Source organism: Cyanistes caeruleus, chromosome 4 (assembly GCF_971803275.1).
Source record: "Cyanistes caeruleus chromosome 4, bCyaCae1.hap1.1, whole genome shotgun sequence".
NCBI classification, from domain to species: domain Eukaryota; kingdom Metazoa; phylum Chordata; class Aves; order Passeriformes; family Paridae; genus Cyanistes; species Cyanistes caeruleus.
In genome coordinates, this window is record NC_141704.1 from 28,764,098 (window position 1) to 28,779,319 (window position 15,222).

A 15,222-nucleotide genomic window follows, 5' to 3' on the forward strand; every position below is an offset into this window, starting at 1 on the left:
TGCAAGGATGTTATTGTTTGTCATTTTTAGTCTTTATGTTTGAGAAATATTGCTAATTCTTCATCCTTGCTGTGTTCGAGAGGCTCTCCCTGTTGGTTGATATCTAGCTTAAAAAAGAGATAATTTCTACAGTCTATTTTGAAAATGTAAGTCTTAGCATATATTCTTCATGGAACAGCCATGTTTTTAACACCTGAAGTTTATCTTAGTAAGGGCTGTTTGGTTTAGCTCCTTTGAAAACTGTGAGGAAGCTTTAGTTCTGAACTGGATTGTTGAAGTTAGGTTTGAATACCTCTGCAGGACTCTTGATTGCTTCCTCTTCCCCCAATAAGATAGCATCATTCTTCTCAGTTGTATTTGTTGCTTTTATTTTTGGCTTATACCACAGCACAAAGCAGACTTCCTTGTGTGGTGCTGGATGTGTAGCTTGGAAATGGCTTGATTAAATACAAAGTGATTTTATCCTCTGGGTGTGTTAAGGCTATTTGCATAACTGAATTGTGAATTGCTGACACACATGTGCATTGATTACACTTGGTGCTTTCAACTAGTCATGTGCTGTATCTTCAAAAATACAGTATTAAATTTGATCAGAGCATTCAGATTTCATATAGTTTTAATCAGGTATTAAGGTTCTTTTGTTTCCTGAAGTTACTATGTTAATGAAGAAAAATCTACCCCAGGAAACAGAGAATGCACCATGAATACGGAACTGACAAGTGTGATCTGTTCTAAGGATTAAAAAGACATTAAAATATTGATTTTATTTACAGGAATGCACCTAAAATTATAGAGACATCTGGAGTTCATTTTCAGGTGGGAATGATTTGGAACTCTTTTGCTTATGTTAATATATATAGGTCTTGATGATTAATCCTGAGAAAAACACCATGAAAGTGACTTTTGAGTACAGCTTTAAATTTAAATGTTTTATTTTATTAATCAGCTTTTTCTGGCCTTTATATGGGAAGGCCTGGTGTCTCCATGTATGTCATAGTCTAAATTTCTTAGCAACAAAGTGTTTGCATGCTCCCTTATTGCAATGTGTGCCTCTGCATACAGACAAGTTTTAAAATTGTGTCTTCAGTGTCAAAATGGATCAAGGAGTTTAGCTTGTGTGCAGACACCCCTTTAATGTGCCTTGTGTCTTGTGTCTTTAAGCTGCCAAACCACAAATTCTCCTGTTTAACTCTCTAGCTGATATCTTGTGGGTTGAAAATATATCGAATGGAACTGAAATTTTATGTGCCACTTAGGACTGCAGTAAACTTTCTAATAACTACAGTCTTTTCTTTTTTTTTTTTTTTTTTTCTTCACAAACAGGCAATGTATGAGCACCTAGGAGAGTTGCTCACAATCTTGATCACTCTGGATGAAATAATTGACAATCATGCCACACTGAAAGATCACTGGACCATGTACAAGAGGTGTGTCTCTGATGTGAAAAGTACTCCCACAGTCTAAAAGATAAAAGTATATGCATCTATATTCCAAGAAAGTCAGTGTAGGAACATGGATTTTGGTAATCTCTCCAGAAATTTCAGTGAAAAACAGGGCTAAGCTCCCACAGTGTCCTAAGGGCACTGATAAATATTTTGTGTATTTGAGTATGAATGTTGCATTTGCAGTGCAGGATACACATCTTGGCAAACAGTGCAATAGTTGGTGGGGTTTAAAGAATATTCAGTAAAAAATATAGCTGTGTGAAGAACTGAGCTAAGACTATCCTTGTCTATATTGATCATGGGAATGGGTGTACAGCCTTAAGAAGGGATGGTATCTTAAATAAAAACTGAAGAGTCAACAATTATAAAGATAGCTGAATTAGTGGAATATTAACTCTATCCTTGAAAACCCAAATAAATGGAAGTTACTAAAATGCAAATTATTTATACAGACCCAGTGTATTTTTTATGTGAGGTTTTTTTTTTTTTGTTGTTGGTTTTTTGTTGTTGTTTCTTTGGTGGTTTTTTTGTGGGTTTTTTCGTGTTTGTTTGTTTGTTTGTTTTTTGTTTTGTTTTATTTTTTAAATTATGGAATTGCTGTTAAGGGCATGAGGAGGGAATAAAAATCTCTTATCAAAATAGTGCAGGATATGATAAAACTGTGACTATATTTTAAGTCTGATGTATGTGTGTGTTCCACACTTACCTCTTACAGGCTGCTAAAATCTGTCCATCACAACCCTTCTAAGTTTGGGATTCAAGAAGATAAACTAAAGCCATTTGAAAAACTGCTATTAAAACTGGAATGCCAGTTACTTGATGGAATGATATTTCAGGTAATGAACTTAATATTCCCCAGTATGATAGAGGAAGCTCACATGAAAGCAAGCCTCTTTGCAGAATGATTGGTTTGTTTGTTTGTATTTTGTTTTTGTTCCGGTTACAGTGATGTGTGAATTTGGCTCTTGCATCTGTGCCTGGGAGAAAAAAGGCTCTGTTTTAAGATCCTCTCTTGCTCTTCTCATCTGCTTGAACTGCCAGGCCTTGAATGGTAGCAGTAAATGCTGACTGTTTTGCTGAACTAGAGAAACACAGACAGCTTGGCATTAGGACTGTGTATTATCAGAAATCTGCTTTTGTCCACATAATAGTGAGTAGCTTTACATAGCATAGGTCTTTACTTTAGCTGAAAATTAATTAGCTTCCTCAATGTTCTTTAAAATATGCTGAGTGTGACCTGTCGTTCCTTATATATGAGACTGGTTGCTGTCATTAGAGCCCACTGTGGTGGGACATACCTCTGAAACATGCAGGGGCACAGGTGGATGAGAAGGATTTTATTATATTTTCAATACAGTAAAATTAAATGTCATACAAGAAGCCATCTCTTCAGAAAAGTGTGTACTACAGACATTGGAGTGGGATGTTGTGGCATGGTAGGCAGAGGATAATGTTGAACCTGTTTAAATTAGTCAGTTGCTGAGGTTGTGCCATTACATCTTAAATGGCATAAGGGTAAAAGGGCTTGTTCTGTAAAAGCCTTCAAAAGGGAAATGATAGGTAAATAATTAATCACAGTTTGGCTTATTCTTTCAAAGGACATTGCTACCAGCTATCCATTTTTCATGTTATATTTCCCTAATACTGTATAAGTGCAAAGATTTCATTATAGGTTTGAGACATCAATAGGATTTGGGTGGAATTTTCTCCTCCTGTCCTGGAAATGCCTCTTCCTAACAAGAAATCATTAAAAATATTAGCTGCATTTCCAATAAAGACTTTCCTAATATCTTTGGAAAGTATGAAATGTCTTTCTATTTTTGGACTGTCGTAGGGTTTTGGGAGCTTTATTAAACTGCCAGCAGTAGTGTGTGATTTTATGCTGCAAGGTCATGAGCCACATTCTTCAAGGAACTTGTGTGATAGTCTTGCTTAAAAGACAGTTAGTAACATACTATAATGTGATAATAAAAATACACATCTGGTTTCTTAGCACAAGCTCATGAAATGGTTTCTTTAACAATACTCCTTAGAGGAAATTGGAAAATAAATAAAATGGGGGTTTGAATGTCAAGTGTAAAACTGTTTTAGTATTTTCTGCTTTTATACTTAAAAATGTAAGTATCATCAAGAATTTGTATGTCATAGAAGGTTAAGGCTTACTTTAGGTTAGTCTTAAATCAATGTGCTCTTCCAGTATTCTCTTGAAAACCAGTACTCTTTTGATGTCCAAAACTCATGGCGTTATCTTGATATATTGGTATTTTTCCCCCTTTTTACTCAGGCCTGTATAGAGCAACAATTTGATTCTTTAAATGGTGGAGTGTCAGTGTCAAAGAACAGCACATTTGCTGAAGAATTTGCTCATACCCTTCGTACAGCTTTTGCAAACGTCGAAGCCAAACTTGGTAATGCGAGCTCATGTTTTCCTGCCAGCTTCACTGTTTCTAAAATTGTTTATATTGTTTGTGTAGGAGTAAAATTTACAAAGATGAATTTTTTTTTTTCAGGTGAACCTTCAGAAATTGACCAGAGAGATAAATATGTGGGCATCTGCGGCCTCTTTGTACTGCATTTTCAGATTTTTCGGACTGTAGACAAGAAATTTTATAAGTCATTGTTGGATGTCTGTAAAAAGGTGAATACTTAATTCTTCTCTCTTTCAGTAATGAAGTAGATCATTTCCTGAATTGCATACTGCAGCACAGACTTGGGGAAAAAAAAAAAGAGTCTGAAAACAGAGTTGAGAATTTTCTACTTTTTATAACTCCCCCTTGCCATTTTCTTTTAAAGATGGTCTAAAATATGTGCACTCAATAGCAGCAAGGTAAAATAAACTGGCCATTTTTATTAAAATCTTTCTTCTCAAGATTAATAGGGCACTGAAGACAAAAAACTGTTTGAGTTATAAATACTCTGGTGCTGAATAAATGCTGTGGGTTTTGTCCGTGGCTATAAACATTTGTTTTGGAAGACCTCTAAGTTCAAAGCTGACTGGTATGTTTTCATATTGGATGGCATGAAGAAATTGTTAAATTCTCTAATATTGTTTAGAATCACTGAGAGTGGTTATAACTTTGCCCATGGTGTCCTTAGTGAACATCCAGGAAAACTTTTTTAACATCAATGTAATACTCTATAGAAAACAATTACATAGAAATAAATTGAACTGTATAAACACTTAATTGTATTTATTGCTATTTGGTACCATTTTCCCCTCCTTTTTTTTTTTTTCTTCCCAGGTACCCGCCATTACATTAACAGCTAACATTATCTGGTTTGCTGACAACTTTCTGATTCAAAAGATTCCAGCTGCTGCCAAACTATTGGACAAGAAAAGTATTCATACAGTTAAAACACAAAGGGAGAACTTTCTACAGCAGAGGGCACAGTCACTTACCAAGTATGCTTCCTAAATACTGCCTCATGTTGCTATTTGTCAAATAGTTTTTAAGCATGTAGGCTTTTTCATTCAATGTAGTAGCATGTTGTGTGGTGTCTCTCAGTGCTGTTAGTCCCTTGTTCACTGCAGCCGTGTGTGTGTTAGTGTTGCTGCAAAAATTTTGGTCAAAACTAAGCTGCTTTTCATGTCATGCTTTCAGCAAAATATATATTATTACACCAAAATAACAGTGTTCCTGGCAGTTCTAAATATTTGTTTCAATTACATCTGTTTCCACATTTTCAAATTCCCTTTTGTTTTTTAAACTAGTGTCTAGTAACCTTGGGCTGCTTTGTTTTCTATTAGGGCTCTCTGCTTTCTATGTGTTTATGGAGGTAAGTTGCTAGTAGGCTTATAGTGGAGATTTCCTCTCCTTGGCGATGATACTTTCTTTGCAAGCATTTCTTTATTTGTGACTATTTTTATTGCTTGTTTAATGGTCTTTGAAATTATCTGTATTTGAAGAAAGCCTCTCTTGTTTTGTGTTCTGCATGTAGTGCACATCTCACTTCTTTCTCTTCTAAAATTCTTAAAGATGAGATGGAATATTTGTAGCTGGTAGTCTTAAGAACAAGTGACCTGCATAGGTTTTTGTGTTTCAGAACAAAACATGAAAGCACAAGCTGAGGTCTGTGGAATGGCAGTAAAAATTTATATTTTGCAAGTTATCTTCCAACCCCATAAACAAACTGGCAAAACTGAGTTGGAGGGGAGGAGGGAAGGAGAAAAAGCAGCTCTGTGCCTGATTCTCTGACAGATTATTTTCACTTCTGCCCTGTTTCTTTCTTAATCCACTTTTTCCTGGCCCTGATTCTTTCCTGGGCTTTAATTCCTAGATAGGGTATAATTTCACTGTTTCTTTGCTTCTGGTCTTGGGATTAAGAAAAAGTTCAGAAAAACACCTTGGTATTCACATTCATTTCATAGAAACATAGACTCATTTAAGTTGGAGAAGTCCTGAGAGATCACCAATTGTAACTCAGCAGTGCCAAGTTCACCACTAAACCACGTCCCCAAGGCCCACATCCACATGTCTTTTAAATACCTCCAGCAATGGTGACCCAACCCCATCCCTGGACAGCCTGTTCCAGTGCTTGACAGCCCGTTTGGTGAAGAAATTTTCCTAATATTCAATCTAGACCTCCTCTTGTGCAACTTAAGGCTGTTTTCTCTTGGCCTGTCACTTGTTATTTGTGAGAAGAGACCAGACCTCACCTTACTAAAATCTCTTTTCAGGGAGTTGTAGAGAGCAGTGAAGTGTGGGCCTCCTTTTCTGCAGGCTGAGCACCCTCAGCTCCCTTGCAGGCCTTATGTTACTTCCCCAGTATTGTTGCCCTGCTTTGTACACACAATTTTGAGGATGTTGTAGTAGAATTCGGGTTTTGCATCTGCTGATTCGAATTGTGCAAATAACTTTTTTTTTGCTTGTTTACAAATCTTAGCACTGCCTTTAATAATTGGACTGTTCCCTAAATATGAGGACTCTTCTAAAAAGTGTGATTTTTGGTAACAGGATCAATGACCTAAATACTTCTAAAACTGCTGGAAGTTGTATTACAGTGTCACAATTCTCTATTTAACTCTACTTAACCATTTAATTACAGCTAGTGTAATTCAAGCAGATAAACTTTAGTAGAATTATGTTACTTAAGAGCAGTCCAGTCTGGCATTGATGTAATGACAAGTTGTATTTGTTTGTGTGTGTGTAAGCAACAGAAGCTCAAACTGGGATAAAAAAAAGTAGCACCAATGTTGGACTTTTCTGTCTAGTGTTTAAAAGCATTTTCTAACCATTTTATCTAGCCTTTTAATTTAAGGAAGTGTAGTATATGCACTGCTAAGAGGGCAGTGTGTTCTCCAGAAAAGGAGATAATTTTTGACTCATTATACAGATATAATTGGCAGACTAACTAATCCTTACCTGTAGAGAATTAAAATGTAAATGAGTATAGAGCTTTGATACTTTTGGGGAGGTGAATTATTATTTTGGGGACTCAAGGTTTAAAATATTTCCCTTGAAAGATTTAAAGTTTTGGAAAGAAATAAGAAAATCTTCACAATATTCTTATTTGAAGTGAGTAACATTCTCTGTTTCCTTCCCCAGAGATATGCAGTCATATTATGTTTTTGTGAGCTCGTGGATGACAAAAATGGAATCTATCTTGTCCAAGGAGCAACGCGCAACGAAGTTTTCTGAAGATCTTTCTAACCGCTGCAATGTCTTCATCCAGGTGTGCAATCTTTTAATGTGGCGATGCAGCACACTGATGTTTTGGTGCAAGTTGTTGATCATAAAAAGAAATCACAGGAGTTCTGTGATCATTGGTGTGTTATTTCACAGTTTTGGAATTCTTATAAAGCTTTTAATGCCCAGTACACTTCCAAGAAAATCTGTAAAAGGTGTTTTGGTAAAGGATGTGGGGAAAGGGAATCTGACTAAATATTCAGTGGCTAGAATTTTGGATTTTTTCTTGACATAGGAAATCAAGAAAGCTTCATCTTCTCTGTAGTAAAGATTTGGGGTTTCTTTCCTTTTGAGTCATGAGGTACTTAGAATGGACTGAACCAGTGTCTATTTAGTTTTATTTAGGACAGTGCATACTGCCAGTAAAGGTTTTGTGTTGTTTATTGTGCTTTGCCTAGTGATGGTACTTTGCAAGAAACTTACTACGTTCCAAGACAGCTGGTTTTCTTTTGACCTACTAACAGCATGTAGTCTTAATGTAAGATGCATCTTATTTCTGAATTTATTTTTTTGTTAGTTTTTTTAAGTATCTACCTACCTGACAGAAATTTGATGAGAATAGGTGTGTGAAAGAATCATGATCCTGAATCTTCTTTAGCTAAAGATAGGCATGTACTAGGATCTGTGGTTTTTACATTTGGATTAGTTGAAGTGGTCTTAAAAATTTGCTTCATACTGAATTGAGTTTCCTACACCACTTGCTGTCTTTTCCTAGTCTCTTTTTCTCTTTTTTTATTGTTACGCTTTCTCTTTGAAGTAAGTTTAATAATTTTTTGTCATCTTGTATATAATTAACATTGTATTTAAAAGCTTAGCATATTTTGATGTGGAAATGGTTATCTTTATTCAATATCTTTATTGTGGGATGGACATCTCTATTTAGAAAGTGTAAAACTGTAAATACTGTCAGTGTATTTGTTCCACAGAATCTGGAAGGTTAAGATGTTTTTGTGATGGGATGTTTCTTGGTGAGATGGGAGTTGTTTGATGGGTTGGTTTACATTAGACTGGAATCATTATGCACTGTGGTTGTTTAACTCACTAACCTGTGTTTAATTGGAATGGCTTTAGAAGAGGTTAATCAGATGGTCTAATGAATCATAGGCAATTTCATAGTGTGTGCTAATAAAAGAGTCTCATTCAGCTTTGGGATCCCAGGCTTACTTAGTGTAGTGGAGTAGTGGGCTCTCTGTTGTTCAGGGGCAAAGGTTAGCTGTCTGTCATGTATGGAACAAAACAGAGAGCACTTATTTTATTGACACGTGGAAATATTGATTATTCATTTTTCTTCCCCTTGTATTCATTCTATCGTAGGGTTTTCTTTATGCATACAGTCTTAGCACCATCATTAAAACTACAATGAATCTTTACATGTCAATGCAAAAACCTATGACTAAAACCTCAGTAAAAGCCTTGTGCAGACTTGTGGAACTTCTGAAGGTAGGTCACTGGATGAAAATTATTTATTTAATGTAGGAATTACAGAGAACATTGACCAAACATCCCATATTTTAAAAAACCAAAACTGTGATGGGAAGTGTTTTTGCATGTGTGACTTCTGGTTTGAGAGCAGTTTGGTTAGAGAGTAGATTTGGAAGGCTAGGACTGGGTTGTGTGTGTGTTTGTTTTGGGATTGTTTTTCATAGCTTCTAACTGACTTCCTTAGCTGATGTCACAGAATGGTTGAGGTTGGAAGGGATCTCTGGGGATCATTGGTCAGCCTGTGCCTGCTCAATCAGACACCTGGAGCCAGTTTTCCAGAACTGTGTCAACTGTGTCAAGATGACTTTTCAGTAACTCTGTGGGTAGAGGCTCCACAACCTTTCTAGGCAACCAGGCTGTGACAGTGCTTGGTTACCCTCATAGTAAGAAAGTGTTTCCTGATGTTCAGAGGGAAACTCCTGTGTTTCATTTTGTTCTCATTGCCCCTTGTTCTGTTACTGGGCACCTCTGACTCCATGACTTCTCTGACGCCTGGCTCCATCTTCTTTGCACCCTCCAAGTATTTATATACAATAATAAGATCCCCCTCCAAGCCTTCTCTTAGACAAGGGCACATTGCTGCCTTACACTCAACCTGCTGTCCACCAGGACCCCCCAGCTCCTGTCCTTCCAAGCAGCTTTCCACTTGGGTGATTCCTGGTATATGCTGGTGTGTGGGAGATTGTTCCTCCCCAGATTTCACGTTTCTCCTGGTATCTTTTCCAAAAGGAAGATACACTTTCAGGAGAACTTCAGAAAGCAGTGGTGAACAAAACTGAAAAAATCCAAACAAAAAACCCCCAAAACTTAGATCAGTCCTGAAACCTTTTAATGTTCCTGAATAGTTTGATTTTCTTGGTTTCTAAGAGTTAATTGTAACTGCTAGTAACAGCACATTACAAAATGGAAAGAGTCTGTATTTGCAGTGTGGATGAGTCACACAGCATAAAGGCAGATTCTAAAGGCAGCAATTTTGGTGCCTATGTGAACTAATGTGTTTTGGGATTGACTTCAGGCAATAGAACATATGTTTTACCGAAGAAGCATGGTTGTGGCAGACTCTGTGACACACATCACTCAGCATCTGCAGTATCAGGCCCTTCACTCTATATCTGTGGCCAAGGTATGTAATCCAAGTTCTATTAATTAACCTCCCTAATTAAGTATTTTTTAAAACATTGAGTTTAAATTAAAGTATTTTTTGCATTTTTTTCAAAATCTGTAGTGTAATGCTGAATCATAATCCAGAGATCTATAAGCTTTCCAGTAATTCCAAGCTTTTTCCTGGAAAACAGTACAGCATAGATGGTTACCTATTTTTTGACCAAGAATGGGTCCTCTCTTCCTCTAAACTGCTGCAACTCTTTTCATCATCTTCCTGTGTTCTTTTTACATTTTATTTCTAGTGATTTTTCACAAAGTGACCTTTGCTTACCTCTTCTCTGATGCACATTCATAAAGCAATCTGTTGCAGGTCTAAGCAAACAGGCTGTTATTTAAATCTTTGTCTTCTTGGCAAAATAACAGTACATGATGAATTACAGGAGCATACTGTGGGCATAAGTTCTCTGTTTCACTGTGGGATAAAATGGCTTCTTTTGCTTATACAACCTTGAATTTCAGAATTCAGAGAAAAGGGGAAAATGAGACTTTAGCATGGCTGTTCTGATGTATTACCGATTGGTTTTATTCTTTCACAACATCCACCAGCAGAATTACAAAGCATGTATGCTACTTTTACTGGTGCAGCTATTAAACTTCCTTTTTATTTGGCTGTAATCTCAATTTATGTATCTGCCATTTCTATATTTTCTAGGGTAAGCAAAAAAATAGCTGTACTTATAAAAAATTTATATACAGATATATATCTATGTAGCAGGAGTAGCATGAGCTGAAGAGGTTCCAAACTTCAAAGTCACTAAAAAAAAACTACATCTTCAAACACTTCCTATATATATATAGATAGATAGATAGATTATTTTAATGAATTTTTCAAATTATATCTGTAATTACATTACAATTATTTTTAAATTAATAGAAATATCCTTAAACTTTTGTATTGAAGGATATTGAAAAGAGTGCTGGTGCGAGCAGTTCTTGATATTTTGACTACTTATCAGAAAATATGTAAAAAGGCAAATGTTGGTAAATAGAAGGATCCATTAGTATGACTTCACCTGTGTTCATGTTGGCTGCACATATTCCAAGAGTACAGACAGGTATACCACTGAATTGGCAGAGTGAATCTGGATTCAGGTAACTCTGTTCACAAAACATGACTTGTTTGCAGAAATACTCAATTTATGACAAGTCCACAAGCTTTGGGAAAAAGTAGTAAGCTATTGCCTTTGCGCTTAGATAACTTTCCCCTGAATTTCTGTGTCTTTTTGTCATCAAGAAAAGGGTAATTTCTGATAAAAAGTACAGTGAGCAACGCCTGGATGTCCTCTCTGCTTTGGTGTTGGCTGAGAACACCCTCGATGGGCCAAGTACGAAACAGAGGCGGCTGATCGTGTCCCTTGCACTGAGTGTGGGAACACAGATGGTAAGTGCCATGGTTGTTCCAGCCCTTCATTTATTTGCTGGAGTGTCTTACGAAAAATATCAGCTTGTGTTCTCATCTCATGTTTTGGTTTGGTTTTTTTTTTCCTTCATTTCTGCAGAAAACATTTAAAGATGAAGAACTTATTCCCCTTCAGTTAGTTCTGAAAAAACTGGACTTGATCAGTGAACTCACAGAGAGGTAAGCAGTGACAGCAGTATATAGAAGGCAGAATAGTGTCCTGGGGGAGCTCATTGTGTGAATGGCAAAATCTGGTCTCTGCATGCTGGTGGTGATTTTTACATGTGTTGTAAAGCAGGGATGGGCAGAGAGAGTTCCAGAGTTAAGCCTGAAGCTTGCTTGTCTTTGGCAAGTCATATTTCACCTGATGGGTGATTATTTAGAAATCCTGTCACTTTCCTGGGTGACTTGGTTTTATGATAAGCTGAAGTGTTCCCCTTAACCCAACCCCAAAATTTCTGAGTGAGTACCAGTCTGTTTGGGAGATTGGGCTGCTAGTTCATGTGTGACACCATGTTTTACTGCTGCTGCAGTTACAGTGCACACTCAAGATACATCATGTTGGCCATTTGAAAACCAGGTCAATATGTCTGTTCCAAGTAGCTTTTACAGGGAGAGACGAACATCTTTAGTGGCTGACTCCTGATAAATCCTTGGATAAATGTAGAGAAGTTGTATCAGGACAAGCCTGTTTCTCTGTTGACTCAGGAGAAATTGAGACTGTATGTTTGGTCTCTAGGGTACTAATTGCATGTAATAAGAAGAGTTATTTAGGACTTTGCTGTAATGTAAGACTTAAGTCTTTCAGAGACCGAGTTAACATTTTCTTTAAAGCTGTCACCTTTTATTTATAAAAGGCTAATAAAAAAAAAAAAATTCTTTAATGAAGAACTTTCTTCTGAAGGTCAGTGTATCTGGAACATTAAAATAATGGTGTAAAACTTAGGCTCAAAATGCACTTGTCTTTAGTTTAAACACACTCACTGTGTTAGAAGAATGGTTTCTTCCAAATCTGTGTCTAACAATTCATCTTTTATTCCAGAGTTCGAGCACAATGTGACTGTTGTTTCTTGTACTGGCATCGAGCCGTCTTCCCAATCTACTTAGATGATGTCTATGAAAATGCAGTGGATTCTGCTAGACTACATGTAAGTAATAATGTTACAACTTTTAACTGTTGTGACAAATTCAGACTAAGAGATGATAAACCTAAGACTGAAGCTCTTAAAGGAAAAGCTCAAAAAGCAAATCCCTGATTAGTACTGACTCAGACTTTTCTTCTCATTCTGAAGGATATAAAAGCAATCTTTGGTTTAAATCTGTCTATTAGATTTTTTAAAAAATCTCAGGTTGCTATTGTCAACTCTGTGTCCATCTGTCTCTTTGTTCCTCTCTTCACTCTTAATTTGAAATGAAAACCTGCTAGACTTGAACATTAAAAGCCTTTGCTCCTCTTTGTGGTTACATATTTCTAAAGCAGATATCACTGTGTAAAACAGATATCACTGTGTTCAGTGATTCTGTGTTGGATAGTTGTCCTGTAGCTTTTTCCAGCCCTCGTCTCTTATCCCCTTGTTGAAGTACTGTGTACTTGCTGCAGATGTGAATCATGCTTTGGCATGATAATCCTGATAAAAAACATCTGTTCCAGGGTTGTACAGTACTGAAATGAAAAAAGTGAAAATACTTTCTGATGAAATAGCTAATAATTAGGATCTTCAAGTCAGTAGGAAATAATACCTCAGATAAAGGACGGGACACTCCAGTAGGATTTATGAAGTCCATTTTTAATGAAAATGAGAAGACTAGTGATCCTGATTTTTGTTAGCTTTGAACACTATTTGAGGTGCTGGTGACATATGTGTCTGTTAATATTAGATATTTTTTAATAAGTATATGTTTAGTGCACTACGGGACTGTGTACCTGCTATGATGCATGCAAGACACTTGGAATCTTACGAGGTGCTTCTGGAATGCTATGACAAAGAAATCATGGAAGTGCTCAATGAGGTAATTTGTTGTGGTTGGGAATTAAACATACCACTGTGCTTGAAATATCTTTAGCTCAGATTAACTATTGTAATCTATTACAATATTGAATTATTGTAATTGTAATTATTGTGTATTATTAATACACAATAAATACAATTAATAATTATACAATTCTTAATAATAATATTACAATAGCTATTTAATTAGCTATTGTAATGTATATTAGCTATTATCTATTGTAGCAAATCTGATATGATCTGTAAAAATAGCACAGACAACTTCAGTGTGAAGTATTTTAATAAGTAAGTTTTTGGTTTGACTGAAGATTTTGGTTATTTAAAAAGACTCATTTTTAGTAGTATCTGTGTTGGCTGGGAACATGAAAATACTGCATTCTAAATTATGTAAGTTAGCAAAACCTCAGTTATAGATTTGACTGTGCAGACAGCGGAGTGCTTCTTGTCAGATTAGCTTCTGTTTGGATGAATGCCTAAAATAAATGCTACTGTTCTTAGTGTGCATGCATGGCTTTTAGTAGTGAGGGATCTGCAAATATAGATGGCCTCTTAACTGAATTATTATCTAGACTTATGAAGGAGGTTTGACAAAGAAAATGCAAATTTGGATTTTCCAAGTCTTAATTTTTAACCTTTGAACTGTTTTTTATTTAACTAGCTCAAGATAAAACATTACATATTATTCAAAAATCAGACCAAATTTCTTATTGCAAGACTCTTCCTCACTGAATTTGTTCTTACTATTTAGATAGATAGCCATAAGCTTAATTTCCCTTAAAATGAGAAGTGAGAAAACTTGAGTGTAAGTTGTGTTAAACTTCCATGTGGAAGTTTTGGCCATGTAAAAAATGGCATTTGGTAGGTAAACCTTTACATTTTCTGAGCTGTGTAGCTTTTTCTTGCTTTTGTGCAGTAGAACAAGAACACAGGAAATCAGTATCTTTCTGGTTCCCAAGTATTTATTCACTTTGACTTGTGTGGCCCTACCAGAGCAAAGCTTTCTTCACTAGTTTAATGGTCTTACACATGTCTGTGGAGAGAAACGTTGATTTTGCTAACAGCATTGTAAATGGACACTGAAGATGACTTTTTTTTTTGTGGTTTGTTTTTTTTTGTGTGTGTGTTTGGGGTTTTGGTGGGTTTTCCTCTTTTTTTTTTTAACTTTCTTGAACAGCACTTGCTGGACAAATTGTGTAAAGAGATAGAAAAGGATCTGCGCTTATCAGTTCACACACACCTGAAGCTGGATGACAGAAACCCCTTCAGAGTTGGCATGAAGGACCTGGCTCACTTCTTCTTTCTGAACCCAATACGTTTTTTCAATCGATTCATTGACATAAAAGGTGAGGAGTTAAACATTTGCTTGGTTCTGTTGATTTCATCTGTTATACTTCGGCTTTGTATATCTGTTCACTTCTTTCCACACTTTCCTAATTAAACAGGTAGCATTATTTTAGTTCATCCTTTTGTTCACAGCTTATGTAACTCATTATTTGGACAAGACCTTCTACAACTTAACAACTGTAGCTCTTCATGACTGGGCCACCTACAGTGAGATGAGAAACTTGGCAACCCAACGCTATGGTTTAAATATGACTGAGGCTCACCTTCCCAGCCAGACTCTGGAGCAGGTACAGTGCCCACAGGACAGGAATAGAGTTTAAACCATTCCACTGTCATACCACTGAGTCACTGAAATTAAAGTATTCAAGAGCAGAGAACTGTTTGGAAAAAAATCACCTTTAATTTCTAGTTGAATTGCTAGGCAGGATCTTTATCTGCCTTTGGAGATCACACTGATAGCAGTTAATATCATGCTGGACTTGTATTGTTCATTTTTTTAACATAATGAAATTAATTGAATATACAAATTCAGAGAATGTTTTCTTGAAAATTCAGTGTCAGCAATTTGGCAAGCAGTAGATCCAGAAAATTGTTGAAAGTCTGGAATGACCTTTGAGTCTTAGGTCTTCTTTCCTGGTTTATTGCTAGCTTTTCAGCAGATTCTGCTTAGTGATCATCAAAAGGAACTATTT

At 36.2% G+C, this 15,222-nt stretch overlaps 1 protein-coding gene across 13 annotated transcripts in view; it reads left to right on the forward strand.

Annotated features, from left to right (window-relative positions):
• Positions 1-15,222, forward strand: part of WASHC4 (WASH complex subunit 4) — a 54,155-nt gene that overhangs the window by 10,821 nt on the left and 28,112 nt on the right. For all 13 annotated transcript variants that reach the window (XR_015286339.1, XM_086887176.1, XM_086887177.1 and 10 more), the window contains 15 exons: positions 774-816; positions 1,324-1,427; positions 2,161-2,281; positions 3,730-3,853; positions 3,956-4,083; positions 4,688-4,848; positions 6,992-7,118; positions 8,447-8,572; positions 9,630-9,737; positions 11,013-11,159; positions 11,278-11,357; positions 12,220-12,325; positions 13,071-13,187; positions 14,361-14,529; positions 14,663-14,817. Coding sequence is in view for 12 of the 13 variants with exons in the window: in XM_086887176.1 (XP_086743302.1) it covers positions 774-816; positions 1,324-1,427; positions 2,161-2,281; positions 3,730-3,853; positions 3,956-4,083; positions 4,688-4,848; positions 6,992-7,118; positions 8,447-8,572; positions 9,630-9,737; positions 11,013-11,159; positions 11,278-11,357; positions 12,220-12,325; positions 13,071-13,187; positions 14,361-14,529; positions 14,663-14,817 (1,816 nt within the window). In the remaining variant the exon portion in view is untranslated. The remainder of the gene's footprint in view (positions 1-773; positions 817-1,323; positions 1,428-2,160; positions 2,282-3,729; positions 3,854-3,955; positions 4,084-4,687; positions 4,849-6,991; positions 7,119-8,446; positions 8,573-9,629; positions 9,738-11,012; positions 11,160-11,277; positions 11,358-12,219; positions 12,326-13,070; positions 13,188-14,360; positions 14,530-14,662; positions 14,818-15,222) is intronic.